Below are 22,022 nucleotides of genomic sequence, written 5' to 3'. Positions count from 1 at the left end.
TTCGTGGCAGATTTGTTTTCATTCATTCACCGGTCCGGTCGTCCCTTTTCTGCCTTTATACGCACTAGTACAAATCACGCACAATAGAATAAAGGCGTATTTTACAAAACATACACGTCATATGCCAAATGCGCGCGTGATGGCAGGATACACAAAAGAGTTTTTTTCACGGAAAACTGACTCTTTTGTGACTTTATCTCTCGTCATCTCGTGTGATCTGTCATTTTCATAAAGGGCACAATAAACTTTTTATTCAGTATAGGAAAAGCATGAAAGCGTACCCTGTTACGTTTAACAGGAAGATATGTAGGACACATAAACATTCATACCAATTAAACTATCACTGAAGGCAAAAGATAATGCAAACAGTAACTCATGGTCACTTGATCGACCTACGTGTTTCTGTAAACTGAAGATGACGTCAGTATATGAATTCATGCAGTTATTGAAATCAATGCAAAAATCCTATTATAGATAAACAAGACACTTCAACATAGCTCAAAGTTGACAATTTGGATACCAATGAGTCACAGAAAAGGAATCTCCTAGTGAAGTATAATAGAAATCACATGAATCTTATCTATCACATGATTTTGAGAGCACTGTACTTTGAATCATATACTAGTAATTAATTACCAGTATATTTCTTTTAAAGATTATATGCCCCACTGACTGTCAAAAGAGTAAAACAATAGTAATTTTTGTCCCATGTCTTGCAATCATAACAATATATAAGATCGAGTTTCTTACACAGGCACAAATGAAATTCTTCCAATTCTGTTGAATATTGTGTGAGTACCCGGTAGTCATCATGATTGTATGACAAATGGTGGCAACTTAATTATAGGTCCCATGAGGGATGATTTGTGACATGGTACTATTACAAATGCAATTAATGGTCATCACTTTTGTATATCTGACATTAAGTTCCAAACTACCCTCATTTGACTATTACATAAATGCATATTTGTCTACTTTTTCTATTCTTTATCATTTTGTAAACACTTATCTATCAACATCTATGTACCTCTTAACTTTTAGCTGTACATTGTCTTGAATTGCATCAAATGAAACTACAGTTCCTTGTCCCTTGTCTCTTTCCATCTTTCTCAATCTCTCTTCTCAATCTATCAATCAAATCAAATCAATCAATCAATCAATCAATCAATCAATCAATCAATCAACCAACCAACCAACCAATCAATCAATCAATCAATCAATCAATCAACCAATCAATCAATCAATCAATCAATCAATCAACCAATCAATCAATCAATCAATCAATCAATCAATCAATCAATCACTCACTCACTCACTCACTCACTCACTCACTCAATCAATCAATCAATCAACCAATCAATCAATCAATCAATCAACCAACCAATCAATCAATCAATCAATCAATCAATCAATCAATCACTCACTCACTCACTCACTCACTCACTCAATCAATCAATCAATCAATCAATCAATCAATCATCCTATCTGTCAATCCATCTACATATCTACCATTCACCAGCTGTACATATTTGCACACTTTCCAAATATTAACTTCAACAAAAGAATTATACCTGTATGCTAATACATAGCAAATGGATGCACTATATTATTCATTGTACATTCAGGAAAAAAGGATTAGAGTGGTTTGAACAGCATTACTGCTACACTAATTCACTGTATGTGCTTGTGCTCTAATGTCAATGTATAGAGATAATGTGGGGAGGGAAAAAAAAAGTTTTTTCAATGCTCGACCCATCCAGAATGATTTGAGCAACCAGCTATTACAGGAAGAATAGATGCATTCTTATCATGATGTGTATCTGTGTAGATGAATTGTATCCTGACCCAAAATACAACTTACAGACAACACAAACAAGTCACACACTCCCTATCTCTCTGGAATAATAATTTTTATTTGACATTACAGTTTACACTTTGCATGATAGATGAAATATTTCACTGTGTATTTGCCATGTTGCTCGATGGATTGTTTGGCTCTTTGGCAAAATATCAAGCAGGAATGACAATTAAAGTTTCTATGTTACTGTTTGCACTGTTTTTCACCTTTATATATAAATCATTGCATTACAATTTGGAAATCAAATGATGCCTGAAAGCTCAATAATATTTCTATGTAAGTCTGTTTCCAGCTTTATCAGACTGTCCTGAGAAATTCTTGCACAAATTCTGGGTGATATGCAAGAAACATTAATTTCACAAATGAACATCTACGCTTCCAACTTACATATCTTAAGCAATGCACATTTCATTCAGAATTTTGTGACAGTAATGGGATATACTGATGGAATGCATCATGAATAAATAAACATTAATTACAACACACACGGATTCAATTATAGTCACCAATCTTCTTTGTATACTGAATATCAAGCAAAATATACAATGGCACACAGCTGTTTTATTTGCATAGATCATTGCTCTAATTCTGCTGAAAATCTCATTGAAAGTTAAAAGTCACTATTAAAGTAACTTGAGACATTCCAATGCAATATTCTCTCAGAGATGCATCATTATGCTAATATTCATGAAAAAAAAAAAAGAGTTGCATGTTTTTACACATAAATCATTAAATCACACTCAAATTATTTGCACAACATGTGAGGCATCACTGCACTAAATGGGAGAAGAAGAGAAAATAGTGAGAATAGCAAGATGGGAGAATTAAAGAGCAGGGTAAGGTGAACATATCAAAATTACATTTCATCACTGTTTCTGTATCTGTTTCATTCTCAGCGAGATGCATGTCTGTGTGTATGTGTGTATGTGTGTCTGTGTGTATGTGGCATGACCATACAAATACAAGAAGTGTATGAGTTGTAGTTCATCCCTATGTAAAACTGAAATGAAACATTTACACAGTCAAACTCTACATAATCTATGTTAGACTAAATTTAACTACATCAGTGAATTTAGAGCCATATATGCACAGCAAACTAAATAAAGAAAGTATTGATGAGAAGTATAAATTGTTAAAGATAATATAAAGTTTTGGTACCTCAAAAGTTTCCCTGAATTTCCTTGTCTTAGTTTGTGTTTCAGGTTAAAGTGCCTTTCATATAACTAACACTGTGAGACTTAATCGCCCCAAAGTGCTCTCATGTCTTAGTAATCATGCAATTAACTGCGACCAGCAGCCCCATGCGCATAGCGACCAGCAGCCCCATACGCATAGTGTAATGGGGCTTCGCATTGTAGCATTCAGGATCATAACAGATTTAGCATCACCGGTAAATATCAACTTAAAATCCAAAAATTTCTTCAATTTGAGGACTTACCAATTAAGTTGAAGTATTGAAAACAGGCTTCGGACAACGTTTGGTTCTGCCAGTAATCCCTTTCTGTTCGAATTGATGACTGAATGTGACTCGATCGAGAGGACCTTGGGAGAGCTACATACGCTGTACACTGAATACTACGGCCAGCGTATGCGCACACATCACATGCGCACAAATTTCAAATCCATGAACGGATAAGATGTCTGTGTGTGCATGCGCTGGCCGTCAATTCAGTGTAGCTCTCGCAAGGTCCTCTCGACCGAGTCACATTCAGTCATCAATTCGAACAGAAAGGGACTATTGGCAAAACCAAACGTTGCCCGAAGCCTGTTTTCAATACTTTAGCTTAACTGGTAAGTCATCAAATTGAAGAAATTTCTGGATTTTAAGTTGATAATAACCCGCGATACTACATCTGTCATGATCCTGAATGCTACAATGCGAAGCCCCATTTAGCTATGCGTATGGGGCTGCTGGTCGCAGTTATCATGCAATACATGTATTGGTTTCGTACAATACATGTACTACCTCGCCGTCGTACGGCGGCGGCTCTGGTACGAAACCATTATTGCATGATTACTAAGACATGAGAGCACTTTCGGGCGAGTAAGTCTCACAGTGTTAGTTATATGAAAGGTACTTTAACCTGAAACACAAACTAAGACAAGGAAATTCAGGGTACCAAAACTTTATATTATCTTTAAGCAGGAATGTGGGTGATGTGAGTTTACCACACAGTTCTATGGTTGTCAGAGAAGAGATAAGTATGTCTCAGCATTGCAGACCAATCCAAACAACAAGTGAAGATCAATTCCATCTGTTCACAGCCCTTTTCTTCAAACCTTCAATAACATATTTACATCCTTACATATTGTTCAAAATATAATTTCATCTTTCTTTACAGTGCTCAGTCAATTGATAAGTTCAAGTGGTCTGAATATGCACAATCTATATTGGCAATGTTATGAACCATTTACAAGTCTGCCAATAGGCATAGAATGATAATATCAACTGAGATGTATTTCTATTTCATGTTATATCAAAGAGCATGTGAAATTTGTAAGCACAGCAAAATACTCTCCATGCTCTAGCTTTATACAGTGAGTATGGTGGACAATAATATCGTATCAGGGCAATTACCCCCTGAGGATAATAATCCCCCTTGGCTAAATACTGGTTAATGATAAGGTTAGAGGAGTAAAGATAAGGGTTAGCATTAGGTCTAGGGTTAGAGTTTGGGTCTTGGTTAGGGTTAGGATTAGGTTCAGGATTAGGATTAGGATTAGGATCAGGGTCAGGGGAAGGGTCTGAGTAATTCACCAAATACAAAATGATTTTCCATATTACTGTGCATGTGGATGTGGAATGTCCTGATAAGGCTGAATTATTCACTGTGCTTAAACTTTGACAAGTAACAGACTAATCATCATCAATGTACCATCCAGCGAAAATAATGACGTCCCAAAGCTACGAATCATTATTAGTATACAACTGGCCCAAGCAGATTTGGGAAGTAACACATTCAATCCGATATACTGACATTGCCATAGACGTCATACAGAAATCACAAAGGCCTTGTAGGCTGTGGGATACCGATGTGTAAATTTTGAGACACCTACAGCATAAAGCATGGAATTTGTACCTATTCTGTGAATTTCCACAAGCATTTATATATTAAATCAGATATCACTGTGGTGGCACATGCACACAGCTTCATGAACCATCCTTCTATAAAGCTAAAACAGGTAACACATTGGCCTCTTACGCTATCAATCAATCTAAAAAATGCAAAATATGCATGTTAGTTTTCAGTCTTATGTGCAGTAATGGGAAAACAATGAACATAAAGATTGTGGCTCTGACATATGAACTTAATGAACATAATATTACATGAAAACAAAATCAAGAAACAAAGAAACAGAAAAATATTGCCTCGAAGAAAAGACAAATTCTATTGCAGCTCATTTTTGGCAAAAGATTCACAACAGGTCATGAATGAAGAGTCAACATTGAAGAAAAAAATAAAGCACTTAACATTATCCACCTTTCATATCTCATGAACACAAAAAAAGACAACTCATAAGTACTGTTGCCTGATGTTACTGATAATCAACATGTTGTCCATTGGTATGCAGACAGACATAGGTCTTATACATCGGAAGTAAGAACAATCACTTTCCAGGTCACAAAAAATTACAGTGATTGTGAATTGAAGTGTAAATAGGGTCTACAGTAACAAAAGCAAACAAATCAAATCAAAACCATGAATCCCATTTGCACTGTTTCATGCGGATATATATATATATTTTGTTCTCACTGTAAGAAGCAAAAACTTGGCATTCCCCAACACTGTCAGTAAATAATCATGTCACTGAACATCTTTCCACACATTTTCCACAATCACATGTGCACCATATGACTCTCTGGTCCACACATATTTTCTCTAGGTAGTTCCTAAGGCATTGTGGAAGAGATCTAAATTCAAAAGAATGACATCAGGGTAAATCTTGCATTTCAATGATTCAGTGATGAAAGCAAATACATGTATGCTTTGTGAAGAATGACCTTGTGATATCACTAAAATAGATCAAGCAGCATGATTCTCTAGATGATCACATGATGTGAAATGAAAAAAAAAAGTTGTTTTTGTACAACATGTGACATAGTCTCTGTCTGTCTGGTCCCTCTTCCATTCTGGTACATTTCTCATTCTTTGTGCGGTGTGAAGGCTATTCCTGGAAAGCATACCAGAATAGCATTCTGATGATAACTGCCAAGCTCAGCAAGAGTTGTGATAAAAATCACCTACTAGTAACAACACAGCCAAGAGTTCAAAATACTTTGCTGGAATGACAAAACAAAAACAAAAAAGTTTTGTCCACCTAGTTTTCAAACATGTTTGGTGTGTTCTTGGCAAGGATCCTTGATCTCAATGACAGCTTGGTTACAATGTTCTCACTTTGTAGAATCCTGATCTTCAGTAGGCCTCGCTTATAGTCTTTTCATTGTATTGAGTCCTAATCCTCCACAGACCTAGGATACAATGCTGAGTCCTCATCCTCAGGAGAGCTATGTGACTATGCTTCCATTGCGGTGATGCTGTACGGTAACAGAGGACACACATTGCGTTGCAAGGGGATCGCTTCCCTTCTTGACCTCGGATGACACACCTTCTCCTCCTCCACCTCCATCAGACTGGATGGGATTCTCTTGACCCTCACAGTGGTCAGCCTCAGTCACCTTGATATCCTCTTTGTCCTGTGACAAACGGTAAGAGTCATTTGAATGTCTAGCTTTACTCTCCTGTCCATGTTTGTCCGCTGTATCTCCCTCACTCTCCATGATGACAGCTGTGGAACTCTTGCCCAATATCTTCATGGAGAAGATCTTAGCTCTCTTGTAGGCATGAGACAACGTGTAGCCAAGATATCTGCATAAATTTGTCAAATGGAAGAAGAAATCGTCCAAAAACATATTAGAGATAGAAGCTACCCTAGCAGCACTATAACATTTCACTTTTATGGCCCCACAATATCACTACAAGGGGCAAGTATTTATTCAACATTTCTATCTATAGATCATGGACTTGATGGTGTAACATATGGACATCAATTGAAGTTGGATGAGTGGCTCTACCTAACTGAAAATATTAGTTTGAGGTCACAAACTCACTGTGTTCTAACAAATTCTAACAATATTTGCTACAGTAGGGTTGCACAAAGCTGAAATTTGATATTTTGAAGAAAGTCTTCCTAACAGAGGTTTGCAATGAGTTTGACTGAAAAAACAAAAGAGTTGCTACTAAAACACTTTGGTAGTTGACAGATCAGATTTATCAAATTTCTCCTTCAATCGCATATAAATGAAGCAGAAATAACCATCGATTTAGATTTCCCTGGCAAAGTAATGTAACATAATGATAAAATGCAGAACAGTACAAAAATGATATGTGTTTGACTACCAGTTTAGCATGATCTCATACAGAGCATGTCCCACATCACTTTACAAAATGTCTAATATTCAGTATCTTTCTCACAATGAAGGGTTTTGTAAGGGTATGCCAGAGTATTCTGCGTGACCCTTTGTCAGAACTATCTCTAAATCAACTTACTTTTGCTCTACACAGATTTCTTATGCTATAAGCTCCAAAGAAACAGCCCACACATTTGTATGCTGCTGTAAAACATCATAAATTCTGAACATTTCATGCATTACATTTAATTGCTACAAAATTAACACCACACAAGTAATTTCAGGGCTATTAATCAAAATAAGTGCAGAAATATTTTTATCTACAATTAAATCAGGTTCAATGAAAGTGGCCTGCACTGAAAAATGGATTAGGCAAAATGGAGCAAAAGTTTCTACTTGTAGAGTATTTAAGCCAAACTGTCATACCTGAGACATGTCATCTCCAGGAGGACACAGAGTCCAATGGTGACGATGTTGATGGTACTAGAAGGGTAAGCCTGAAGGACAGCGTACACTGCTCCTGGTCCACCACCCATAGCTGAGAAGGCTACCAGACACAGCATGGCATCACGTGTGCTCAGACCCTGGTAGAGTCTCACTTTACCTTGCTTCAAGTCATACTACACACAACAAGTGGTAGAGGAGTAAGAGAGGAGACACAGAGTATGTTTAACCATGACAAGCATCAACAGCACTTTAAAATTTAGTAAACTCTACTGATAAAAGCCAACGAGGATATGATGGAAAAAAGAAATGTATGTTTGCCTCAAATATGGATGTCCTTACATATGTATGTAGTGACGGATCCAGGGAGGATTGCACCGGGCGCCCCCCCCCCCTTATTTTTTTGTAAAAACAATAAAAAAGAAAAAGAAAAAAGGGGGAGGGGTGTGTGCGCGCCCTTTAATTCTGTAAAGGCACCCCCTCTTGACAAAATTCCTGGCTCTGCCCCTGTTATGTGTACTGTTATATTTCAATTCTCCTTCATCTTCATCTTACACATTATAAAAAAAATATGGTACTTTCAGCAACACAGTTCAAATTGATATTGAGAGGATTATTCAACTACACATACGCAAATAAACTCTTTTTTTTGTTGCATGTGTGTGTGTGTGTGTGTGCGTGTGTGTGCATGTTTTTTTCACTGCTCCAATAATGAGCCAAGGAGACATGTTGTCTAAGCACCGACTGGTTGTAATGTTGTGCATCATACAATCACTTACAGTATTTTTGCAGACTTTACACCGCACTGCCTCTGGAGAATCATCCAACTATAGCAAAATGGGAAGAAGAAAAAAGGACACATACAATATGATAGCCACCAAATGATCAACTTAACATAACATGACTGTTTATTTAATTTTGCAGGAAAAAGGACTACATAAAAATGAAAAATACACCTCACTACTGCTGCAAAATAAAAATCATCCTAAACTTAAACCTTATTTCACATCATTTCAGACACAAATATAACCTTGATAGATGAACTACATGTATCAACATCAAACCAAAGAATCAAAACGATCCCCTTCTTACACTCTAGACTTCTTATGTAAAGTTCATTTCCCTACTTGAAGGCTATCATATTTCACTGGCATGTCAGTATAATGAGAGCACTGCATTGGGCACCATGTTGTACCCACTTTCAACTGAGGAAATATTGCCATAGTTCCAGCACTATATTCTATTATTACCTATACGAGGTAGTTTTGCAAGGCAATTGCAGTTGTTATTTGGCAGGGTCAAAGGTCAGCAGTTGTTATATTGCAGGGTCAAAGGTCAGTAGTCAATATTCGTTCGTCTTTTGCCTCTGCCAATTTTCGCCATTCACTTAACACAGGGAGGTGGGAAGAGAAAGAATGGTATTTCTCTCCCCGCCTCCCTGCTTTAAATGTAAACATTCTGATCGACCACAAAAAGAAAACATTCCAGGACGTCGCTGCGTGTCGGTTACACGCACCGCAGAAGAACGCCGATATATCAACTCATACAAGGTCAACCACTTCCTGCAGCACTACACGTCAAACAATGACTAGTCCATTTGTGCTCAATAAATTGCACAGTGACCATCAGTTTTACAACCCTCCAAATTTAAACAGAAGTAAAAATAAAGTGTAAAAACGTTCAGATGTTTGAAGTTCGCCTGTTACAACTACATATGTATCTTTGAAGTTGGAGTTAAATGGTATACATTGATGAACAATTTTTCAATTATTCAACATGTGGATGATCTACAGGTAGTCAAATGTGGCTTGATCTATATCATAGTGTATAGCCGTATTCACATATTTTCCTAATTTACCTAGGGGGATAGGTAATAATTATGATATTGACTGGCCTTGAGGGAGATACCAGATAAATATTGCCCGCACTGAAAGAATATTGCCCTCATCTTTGACTCGGGCAATATTTTTTTCAGTTGGGCAATATTTTCTGGTATCTCCCTCGAGGCCAGTCTATATTATATAAATGTTGCCCTCACAGCCAGTCCATATTACTTTATATTTGCATTACCTCCAGCATCCACCTGCGAAGACACTCATGATGAACAAAGGCCATATCTCCCTTACAGGTACAGGGTGTAATGAGTGGACCCAGGGCCGGGTTGTCTCTATCGTAGCAAATCCAACAGTCTGGGTCTGGGCAGAGACCATTCAAACAGAATGTTAGTCACTCTACTGGTATTCAAAAGGATGTCATGTACATGAATTGTTCAAAAAGCATGCTCCATGAATGTATGACCAGAATATTCAATAAACTCAATTGCAGAATAAGACATTAGCATCTTACAAACTTAGATGCACACACTGACACACATTCCAGACCTCTGGACAAATTTCTCTTCCTCTTCTTTCATTTCCATTCAAATTTCTTTTAATATATCTTTTGACTTTCAATTATCTTTGGTCATTTTTATGTTGAGAAGCCAACAGAGGTCTCGCTTAATTAAGAGGTCAAAATATGTTGGGTTTTCTTTGTTGTTGTTGTTGTTTCATTTTATCTACCACAGTAAGCAGTATAATATATCAATATTAATTAGAAACAAGAAAAATGAACCTAGACACAAAGATACACACAAAGAAATAACTCAGAATGAAATAAGGTAGCAGAAAGGAAACTACAACACAAACTGAAATGAAATGAAATACACCTACAAATGCTCTCAAACATGATGGCAAATACTACACAAAGAAATGAATAATGCTACATGAAATGGAATTAATGAAATGTAATAAAATTGAATGAAATAACAAAAACTGAAGTAAACACAATACATCATAATAATGCTGACCTGTGCTGGTCCTACCCCGTGATTGGGTGCTCTGGTAGGTTGGCATGACTGGAATCTCCTGTTTCCTACGACAACTGAGCAGCGATGTACCTTCCTTACGTTCCCTCTGCACAGACAGAACAGGCTGTGAAGAGGATGAAGGAAAGCAATGTACTTTCCGCCAAGTTAACGCATGATTAAAAGTTCAAGATTGAAAGATACATCAAATTCTACATTTTTTCTGACTACTGCACAAAGTTTTGCCAGATTTTTTTTTCTTAACCCCCCCCCCCCCCACAAAACTTCTTTCTCCTCTCCGATATCAGTAAAGGAAGCAGAAATTTACAGGAGGCGCAGTCAGAACAAAGAATGCTCAAGTCTAGAAGATTTCCTGCCAAAAGCAGAAGGGCTTGAGTCTCTGCAGAAATTAACCCTTTATCCCCTGAACAGCCCTTGGCAATACCTTATGCCAGGGGGAAACTTTATAATGTCACCTCATGAATACAGAAAGTTCATACTTTTGTTAGTCTGCTCATTATATGATGCTAATCACATGTTCATCCATGTTCATCACAAGGTGGTCACATGTACTTACTGCTGGATGTTCCTCATCACTGTGATTCCTCAAGATGGTCTTAGGGTTCAATATCCACAACTTTTCAGGACTGACATAGAAATATCAAAGTTAGAAAACAATGAGAAGAATTACAATCCCGACAGTCAAACACCAGTAAGCAAAAACTTTTAAAAATCATACTCATTTAGTATGGCATTTTGATACAACACACATGAGGATGTGTAAGAACAAGGCTGTTTGGATAAAACTATGTCTACTTGTCTTACAAATTCTACATTTTTTTTTCAAATATTGTGCAAAGTTTTGTTGGCATTTTTTTTCCTAGAAAGAAACTAATTCTCTTGTGCAATATTAGTGAAAGGAGAAGAATTTACAAAGTGGCCCAGCCAGCATGAGGAATACTAATGTCCAGATGATTATCAATCTGTAATGAAGCTCACACATAACTTTCACAATAATCAACTCTACACAAAGGAGTTAAACATTGTGTTGACCCAACACTGCCAGCCATTATCACCCATTGTATTTTGGGTCTTCACTAAATTGTCCAAAACTTGAAATGTTTGAATGTTTGATGTCGCATTCAAAGGAAGTTTGCAAGTGTTGATAGTTGGTACATTATCACAAGTTAGACACTTTGTAGCAAAGTACACAGGAAATGCAACCTTGACTGATAATAATCACTGTTTGTAATAGGTTAGTTTCAACAAAATTTCTTTTGCAGATTGACAATGATACCTGAATGGCAAGGCTGGTAGTCTGAATGTGTTTGCTAGTTTGATGGAAAGATGAACATGAACTCAACATTTTCAAAGAATGTAAAATGAGCCTCAGGATAAGTCTCAAGTCTCTAAGATAAAATGGGCCAAGTTGCTAAAATCAATCTACACTGAAGTCTCACATGACATACACAGGCCAACATAATCAGCCTGTACCACTCATGTGCTGTACATGAGGTTTGCCTACCTCTTACAGTTCCAGAGGACACAGGGGAACCACATCACCATACCGAGTTCGACGACACGAAAGATGACGACATAAGAGTTGCGCTGTACTAGAGGGATGCTGTGATCGATACAAAAAGGCTAACAATCATCATTATTTGTCACTTTGTATCCTTCTACAATCAGGGATCCCACAATTACATTAAATTTGATTCAATTCAATTCATTGTAACCATTAAATACAAGAAATTCAGAGCGGGATTTTAACATACATAAATGATGGTGCTTTAAAAAAAAATAGCATATCAATGCACTATGTGATCTACTTTCTTTCACCATGTAAGACATGCTGTGTTATAGTAGAGTATCAAATGTCTTTTCCAGTGTCTCAATCACTTCCTTAACTTTTCTTTTGTTTTAAAATCAGCCAATAAGAGATGTGATCCCAAAGGAGAGGCCTGGCTTAGTTGCCTACCCATGACTGAAGCAAGATTGGCAAATTTTGCTCAGTTGAGATTAAGTGAATTATTTAACAGAATTTCTGCTGACTGATGTTTACATATTTTAAGTATAGTTTTGCATCACTACACTCCCACAAGTGATAAAGTTCCTTACTTCACAGGTTTCTCATAATTTTGTGCTATAAAATGATACAAGATAGCATTGTACAAGATAGGAGAGCAACCTCAGTGCCTTGATTGAAGGCTAATGGGCTGGCATCACCTGACTCACCTCTCATTCCACTTTGCCTCAGTGACACTCATCATGAGGAAAAAAGCAGTCAAGATCTGAAGGGTGCCCTGGAAGAGGAGACCAAAGCGGGACAGGTGCAGGGTTCGGGGATCCAGGGAATTACTGGCACCGGCAAAGGCACCCTTAACCTGGGAATGAGAAATACAAATCATAAACAATTAGCAAATGGAATGAGTCTGGGCATTACAATACATACACAGGGAGACATGAATGAAGAGGGAAGGGATGGAGGTTTCATTTAATACAACTATCATCAAATAAACATGCTGAATTATTGGAAATACAGCTGACCCTATACTTGATGCTGCTGCTCAAGGAAAAGACAAAGGTGGCCACTGTAGACAGGTGACTCTTACACATAAACTGAATTGTCTGTATTCTCACATTCCTCTAGGCAGAAACCAACACAGCACAGGTAAGACTACATTAGTCAACTGATATGTCTGGAATGAATGTGAATTCATGAAATACCCCATCAGTGTTTGGCTACCTCTTCTTTTTTTTTTTTTTTTCTTTTTCTGGGGGGGAGGATTTTTTCTTTATAGTACTTCACAAGTTCTAATGCACAGGTAGAGTGGGATGACCATGCAATGAAAAGGCTGGCCTCAGTCAAATATGGTTGAAAATTCCAGAAACAAATTGAGTACAGCTTTAACGCAGCACACTGGCAGCTAAAGATTCAACTGGTGTTTTAACATTACTGACGAGCGTACGTTTCAGTGCACATATTCACTGAGGGGCAATTCAATTCTCACAGGTCCGCACTAGTCATGGTTTTCAAATGAGCCCCAGTGGGCAGCAAATGAAAATTGATTTACCTGGTAATCGAGCCTACCTTATCTCCCCACACTACCAGGTCTTTTAGAGTGGTTTTAGAGGATACTAAATTGAGAGCAAAGATTTATCCAGAGTATCCTCACCTTAAAGAAAACCTCCACTCCGTACGCCAGGAAGAGGATGACTTCAACAAAGATAAGAGTGGCAAAGAATCCTTGGCAGATTTTGGTTAGGAAGACAGGTTCGGTGACAAACACTGATGCAACAAACTGGGCAATGAGGGCAGCATACAGGAAAGCATTGAAGACAAGGAAGTAGACCAGTGACTTGGACAGCGACCCAGGATGCTCATAGCTTTTGTCGGTGATGTGGAACGCCTGGATACCAATGAAAAAGATTTTACATATTTGTCTTAAGAAATGATAACTCTTAACACATGCTGTAAAACAATTCTTTTTCAGAAAAAAATTGCAACGAAGAGGATATGTGAGCCTCCACTTTAAGGCTGTTGTGATACCAACGTTATGAAACTAAAAGGGAAACTCCCTACTTTAACATAAGAGGAAGAAGTATAGAATTTATCACTGAAATCAAATGAGCAGCATGCACTTAACTCTTGACTGTACATCATGACAAAACACAGCTCTTATCAAGTTCTACATCAATACATTATACGTGTTCCTTCATCGAAGTATCCTCATAAAGCTAAGGAAACTACAAAATGAGGCAATTAGCTGAAGTACATTGAATTTGATATGTGTTCCAAATCCAAACTTGAATGTTTTACCTTTCTCATATTCAAATTTCACTGTCTTCAAATCTTTCAAACTTTAATAAAGTATGTTATTGTGAGGTCTTCTGATGCAAGTCTCTGACAAAGACACAACTTAAAGTTAACATCTTTTTGTCAAGGACAGTGGGCCACACTGAGCTTCCTTTAAATTGCTGTGACCCCTGAAGTAATCAAATACTTTAAGGCAAGTGAAGACAGGACTTCTGACTTTAAATCAACTTAGAAAGGCTACAGCCTAATGCTGAAAAACTTGGCTTGCTAGTACGACAGCTGCTGTCAGTAGATCAGAACCAGAGACCTCAAGATTAACAGTCTTTAGTGATAACTACTGGACCACAACAGATACACTGGGATCCATGTCTTTATTTGTCACAAGAAGAAATATCTATACGTAGGCTCCATTTCATAGAAAGTTACTATGGTAGCAATTCTCACTGTTATGGCAAGTGCCAGGGTAATGACAAGAGACCTGCCCCCTGATTGGCTGTTGCTAGAAGAAGTTGCTATTCTAGCACAATTTGCCATCTTATTGTCTTTCAAGAAATGAGATCCTGGTGAGAGTTTGGCCTTACCTCAGCCCAGAAGCAGACACACAGAGAACAGCTGGAGAGGAGGAAGGGGTAGTACATACTGAGCAGGTTGGCAGCCCAGTGGTGAGGGATGTATTCCTGGAGAAATACGAGCCATTCAAATCTAAATTGTTGAAACAACTCACAGGGAGAATTGTAAACTCTACCCCTATTGTTATCAAACAATGACTCTGTATTAAGAAAGATCACGAATGTGCATTTAATGTGAACTTCAGTAATGAAAATAATGGTGGTGGTGGTAATGACACTACGCCATTTACTTCTATTACTACAACCACAACAACAACAATAACAACAACTACCTAATGATGATGATGATGATAATAATAATAATAACAATAATTTATATTATAATTTATTATTATTATTATTATTATTATTATTATTATTATTATTATTATTATTATTATTATTATTATTATTATTATTATTATTATTATTATTATTATTTACTATTGTATAATAACTATAATAATTATATTATATATTATTATATAATGACAATGATAATGATTGAAATCATCTCGTAATGTTTGATTGGTAACTTCAATTAAGCTTACCATGAGGGTAAAATACAGGCCCCTGCTGAAAGTAGCAAGAATCACCATGATGTAGAGTGTCTTCTGGGTAGTGATGCTACACGCAGCTCTGATGGAGTTGGTCTTGGATCTCTGTTGTTCTGTCACCATAGTCAGTATCTTTTGTGAGGTGAAAGGTGAAAGGTGAGGTGTGAACAATACGCTTACTCTTATGGGCACATTAATTCACGCATGAACAGCAACAAAACACAAATTTAAAGTAACAAATTACAATTTGGGCAGAATCTCAGAACGGTAAAATGTATGGGTATGCTTAAGCAAATTTTCTCAATTTTCCCATCAGATTTTGAAAATTTCAGTAGGGTGTACCCTTACACATCATTCATGGAAGTATCAGGGTATTGTTTATCAAATTTATATTTTTATGCACATTGACCAAAAATATATATCCCTTACCATGTTCACTGGTCTCAAGAATAGTCCTAGAAGGCAATGAATGTTTGGGGGAAGATTGTCTCCTCAAAATCACACAGAGCGTTGAATACATTTTTCCAGAACACATGATATTGATAATTAAAATGCATTTGGACAAAACCAAACTAACAGTCTAGGTATACACTACCAGAGAAGCATTTAATTCTTCGTGACCATAAATCAGAGAATTTGCTGTTTATCTGCATACTCAAAGAGATTTTTGTTGTTATTCTAGAAGTATGTTCTGTGAGATTAGGCTTGAACTGAACCCAGTGGATGACATAACATAAATTTCTCTCCCTTAGCCATACTGCTACAAGGGCCCATTACTTTGAACATGCACGTAAAAATTCATATTACATGTGGTAACCTTTGCAAATTTATGTGAATTTTAGTTTCCCAAGGTAAGTTGGCAAATGGCTTTGCATCACCCTGCCAAGACTTAGGGATGATTACAAAAGCCTAAAAGAGTTCTTGATTCACTGGGTGGAATGCAATCCATGGGCTGTTATCTGAAGTCAAATAAACCGTTGAAAATATGCCAGTCAAAACACATAAATCACTGCCAATGTTACAAGTACAACCAAAGTAAACATTTCTCTCTAGGAGTGCAAACACTTGTTACACATTTACAAAAGTCAACAATATTTGAGAAGAGAAAATTGCAGGAAGGTAAACACTGAAGGTAATTTGACACAATCTACCTGTCTCTGAATTTTGTTTGTTATTGTTTTGAATACATACTTTGGGAATGTGAGATATAACATTTTGAATACCAAATGATTATAAAGCCAATGCTACTTAAAATAGAAGTGAATAAGTTGAGAGGTCATAAAAATGTATCATAAATAATGACATGGTATGAAATGTTACATCATGTTTATTAAGATCCAAATCTGTCACAGAATGTTTCAGTAAGAGGGCAGGCATTATCTGTATCAAATTTGCAAACCAGAAAATTTATCATTGCATGCTGATCTAAAGAAGGGCATACATTATACATCCAAGAATATTTCATCTACTTTTCCTGCACTGATGCAGTGAAGCACATATCAAGAAACATGAGTATTAAAAGTTTTTCAAACACTTTGATTACACTATAACACACAATATTTAACTTGCACTTTTGCAGTCAAAATGTTTTCTTGGAAAATACATAAACCGTAAACAATAAATTTGCCATCATATAGAAAATGAAAATATATTGTGTGTAGTAACTTAACATATCATTCAGTAATGCTTTTTTACTATAACATTAAAAGGATATATCGTCGCTTGGGCGACAAGACCTCGTATCTACAAAATGTGACTGTTCAGGAGAGCCAAAAAACATGGCGGCCAAAGCACTGTGGTGAATGGGATAGCCTTTCCTTTGACATGCCGTGGTGGCTTCATTTTTTGAGTAAAACAGTTGGGATTTGGACAGGATATCACTTAACCCATTATTTGACCATTAATCCAAAAAAGTCATTTTCACCAAAATTGCAGATACAAGGTCTTGTCACCCCAGTGACGATATATATCACTCTATTGTATATATAAAACATATGAAATATTATATATATTTGTTGTTGGGTTGTTGTTGTTTGTTTTTTGTTTTGGGGTTTCTTTTACCTACAAGGCAATTTTCATCTAAGTGTAAAATGGTATGGCTGTGTTGTAGCTACAGTTTTACTCGAACATACTCTGCCTTCGGGGAAGAACAGAGTTGTGCATGGCATAAATGCAAACAAGAAAAAGATAAAACATTAATCAGATATTATTCTACCCAAAAGCTAAAAATAAACTGCATTCTACAAAACACTTAAATATGTACATTTTGCTCATTGGCAAGTCTTCAGTTTGCTGACTATATGACAAAGTAAACATTGTAATCAGGAAGTCATAAAAAGTTTAAACTATGACCGCTATTAAACATGTCCTCTAATAACATCCTGTATTTAATGGTCAGGATCAGCCAAGTACTTTACATCCCATGACTTACCAACTGTATCAATGCTACGATGCCAAGGAGAAAGAAAATGGAGCCAAATGCCATGAAGTATGTGTTGTTTAACTCTTCACATTCTCCTCCTTGGTACTGGACCTGCGTCATGACAGAAACAAGATAAGGCATAACGAAACGTTTGCAACTCCCAGCATGCACGTTTCCAATCAAATCACTCCACCTTATTACTCAGACAAGATCATTGACAATTTGCAACCGCTACCTTTCAGCACACTACACATGCACTGTTGTGTTGTCGATTAACAGCTGTTATCCTATTTTAAATGTGCACATATGTGATATAGATTAGTCAGACACTGAGGAAGTAGGACGGTCTTGTAAGATAGTAAATACACAAAGCATTTAGCATTGACTTCTTCCTGATGGTCACACACATGTTGTGTTATTGGCATTCAACGTGAAGGATATCCGTCATTTGAGTTCTACAATCATTTGATGCATTATTCATTCACTCAAAAGTTTGTGATATTTAATAAGAATACATTACAATCAACCAGTGGAGTTGTATCCCTAGAACACTTTTCTTTTATTAATTATGAATACACTCATTTTTCGCACTACTCAGGTATGTTGTAATATTCAAAATTTTATGCGATGTAAAATTGCCTGCTCAACTGCAACTAAAGACTTTCTGACACATACTGATTTGAAAAGTTCAATGCCATTGGATTTCTACACAAACCACCTGTTGGCAACCACCTGTTGGCAGAGTCCACTGTTATGTTTATTACTAAACACATTCTATGCACAGTCAACCTTGAGCACACACATACAGGGAATGCTTTCATATCTAAAGTAATGTGGCAAAATACCAAATTTCATTTGAAAACTGATTTTGCCTACATTTCCTTCAAAATTTGCAATTTGCACACAATTTGAAGACTAATTTAGATTTTCAAGGGATGATTTTTCCTCCGACATTTTTGAGTCTGATGAGAATCTGACAGCTAATACCAAGCAAGTTTGCTGAGTGAAGAGTATCGTAATGTGAAAAGGTTTGGAAATTAGGAAAATGTTACATAATTATCTTGCCATGCCAGTTTTCTGGGGGAAAATCGCCAAACTACTTTACACTGCTTGGAAGTGCTGTGATGAGTAAATGCCATTTAAGGCAACTGCCCTGTGAGTCCTTTACACCTCAACATAAAGCAATTTACACCTCTCCTCTCCTTTTGATTTGTATTAGATGTTCTTTACACCTCTGGATGACTGATCACCTTTACCTGACTTTCAGAGCTCACTGCATTTGGCAAGTAATAGAGCCACAAGGAAACAGCTTTCAATGTAACACAAGAAAATGACTACAAGTGTATTTAGGTATACAGAGGGCATTTATCTATATAGGTAATGACTATACACAGACAGGTACACCTGTACGTGTCAAGTCATGGTAATGATAACACCCTCCTTTTTTTGTGTGTGTGCTGGCATGGTGCATGATCACATCAATACAGACAAGATGTCTTAACTGCGGCTGAGCATTATTTTCACATATAGATATTTTCGCAAATGAGGTCACAGACACTTTGGTGAGATGTTGTTTTCACGAATTGACACAGACAATTTGTATTATCCTCCCAGTGCATGGCGACATTTTCGGCATCGCGTGTTGTTGAATTTGTGATCCAAATGTGATTCACGAAATTCACGAAAATTAAACCCTCACAAAAATAACAGCTTATACAGTATCACTCTTGACACTTTTGGTTTTATCCAATGTCTTTCTAGTCAATTGCAATACTGCAATCTTCAATGAAATAAAATTGCTGCTCCTTTGCAATGATGCAGGTTCTGTACAGAAATAGGTGACCAAAACCATTCTATCACTACGATCTACAGTGCTCAGACACACATCTATAATAGGCTAAGATTTGTTTCTTGGGGTTTGGTTTTCTTAAACAGGCATTATGTACTGAAAGGCTTCCTCTTGCTCCCGAGTCATCAACAATGCACACTGCCCTCATTTGAATACAGGACTCAGGGTCATGGGGGAGTCGCTTTACGTTACATTCATTCATCAGAGACTATTCATGCCACACATCATCATGTGACTAACGATCACTGTATACTCACCACACAGACGCAGGTGCCATTTTCACACTCTCCCCGATAGGAGCAGTTGTTGGGGCAGGTGAGGTTACTATAGACCAGGTCAAGAGAAGCCATGATTGTTGCTACGGTGATGTTCCACATGTCGCCCTCGTCCTGGCAATCTCTGCGAAAACCGACCCTGAGCCGATTAACTTTGGTTGGACCGCTTGGGCTGCGCCTTTCACCACCATTGTCCGTTCATTTGGAGGGCACTAGATAATTTCCCTGCATACATTCAAACAAAACAGATCATTGTCAATCATAACTACATTGAACTTTTATTGTACCATACTAAAACATGGTATGTGCAACACAATACAGCTGATGTTTGCTGAAGGCACTAGTAAGATACTAAAGAGAGAATTTCAGTATTCTCAGCATTAATAATGACTGGCATCAGTTAAGCTCCTATCACTGTAATGGCAAATACCTTTACTACATCATTTTCTCTTGTTACCTCCGCCAAGGGAGGAGGTTATGTTTTTGTTACCGTTTGTTTGTTTGTTTGTTTGTTTGTTTGTTTGTTTGTTATTTAGTTAGTTAGTTTGTCCGTGTGCAAAATGACTCAAAAAGTAGTTAACGGATTTGGATGAAACTTGCAGGAAAGGTTTAGAATGATACAAGTAACTGATCATGATTAAATTTTGGTAGTGATCCGAGAATTTTGGGGGAATTTATGAAGGATTTTTGATATTTTGACAGGTAGGGTCAATGAACTTGGGAGTTCAGGCTGCACGTATTTGAGGTTTACACGTGCGCACTAAAGTGCGTGCTCTAGTTTCTGCTGGGGCGAGGCGTGCCGCGCAGCTGACGGTTTATGACGTAACAAAGGCTTCTATATTGGGAAATCGGGCGATTTTTCAGTGGGTGGAAATCACTGATCTCTATGGAAGAGCAAGATCATGGTGGAAAGTAGCTGCTTGGCGGAGGTCTGCGCTCTCAGAGTGCTTTTCTTGTTTACAAATCATTCCAGTACCACACTTTATCCTGAATATCATGGGATAGTATCATACAGTGGATAACTAAGTACTGTGGTATGGATTGTTTGCTTAATGACATTTTCATTGGGATGAAATTTCTTTAAATGGTGAAGTAGGCATGTGGTGAAATCTCTGCATTCATATGAATTTAGCATGTGATAGTAAATTCATTATTTGTCCTGCTTCACCTGTAATAGCCTCATGAAAGGAGAAAACATTTATGGATAGATGGCACTTCAACATTTCTTCACAAACTGAGCTCTGCTCAAAACGACTGTCATTTTCAGAAGGAAAGGAAGCATATTTAGAGGAAATCAAAGACGGAACCAGATGAAACAGGCTGACATGGATACTTGATAAGTCATCAAATTTCAACTGAACTGTACTTGACTTTTCCATCAACAAACTTTTGATAGGATGTTTATTCAATCACTGGTGATCAGACACAGGATGACTGGTATATACCATTTTGCTCATCAAGGAATGTTGAAAGCCCCCCCCCCCCCCCCATGGTGTTACGGATGCCACAGAACAGTACTCTACTCATACAATGTACATGTGTAAGTATGGGATTGCTTGCAGAAAAAGTCACTTCCTTTTCGATACACATTAGTATAAATTATATTGATACTCAGGAACATTTTATTGGTTTTTGCATCTGCATGCAAAAGAGAGATACGAGCATATCGGAAGGACATCTGGGTCACATGACCACGGCGGTCACTTTGCGGTGATGGAAGGACATCATGGTTTGCTGACGTTTAAATGGTCTTAACTTTCTTATCGTTTCTCCAATCTCGCTGGCTGGCGTGTTTACTGATTGAATGCTTTCATCTCCCTGGCTTCAGGTTTGGATCAAAGCCAGGTTTAATGCTACTCTGTCTCTTTGAATGACCCACGACGAATAAAGGGGACATATCCTGATCGTCCTTTCATGGTGAAAATAGTCAGCGAAAA

At 37.3% G+C, this 22,022-nt stretch overlaps 1 protein-coding gene across 1 annotated transcript; it reads right to left on the bottom strand.

The window, feature by feature from the left end:
* Window positions 1–5,607: 5,607 nt before the first annotated feature.
* LOC140240783 (uncharacterized) lies at window positions 5,608–20,304 on the bottom strand. The gene is made up of 13 exons (XM_072320555.1): window positions 20,068–20,304; window positions 17,971–18,072; window positions 15,534–15,671; window positions 14,956–15,051; window positions 13,734–13,967; window positions 12,793–12,941; window positions 12,083–12,181; window positions 11,135–11,204; window positions 10,561–10,684; window positions 9,783–9,907; window positions 8,492–8,539; window positions 7,695–7,888; window positions 5,608–6,726 (listed from the first exon to the last, which is right to left on the bottom strand). Exons 1-13 carry the CDS (start codon window positions 20,185–20,187, stop codon window positions 6,366–6,368), a joined length of 1,860 nt encoding a protein of 619 aa, XP_072176656.1. The 5' UTR covers window positions 20,188–20,304; the 3' UTR covers window positions 5,608–6,365.
* Between the last annotated feature and the right edge of the window lie 1,718 nt (window positions 20,305–22,022).

Source organism: Diadema setosum, chromosome 17 (genome assembly GCF_964275005.1).
Source record: "Diadema setosum chromosome 17, eeDiaSeto1, whole genome shotgun sequence".
NCBI classification, from domain to species: Eukaryota; Metazoa; Echinodermata; class Echinoidea; order Diadematoida; family Diadematidae; genus Diadema; species Diadema setosum.
The sequence above is the reverse complement of the archived record's forward strand: the minus strand, read 5'-3'. Positions and strand labels throughout refer to the sequence as shown.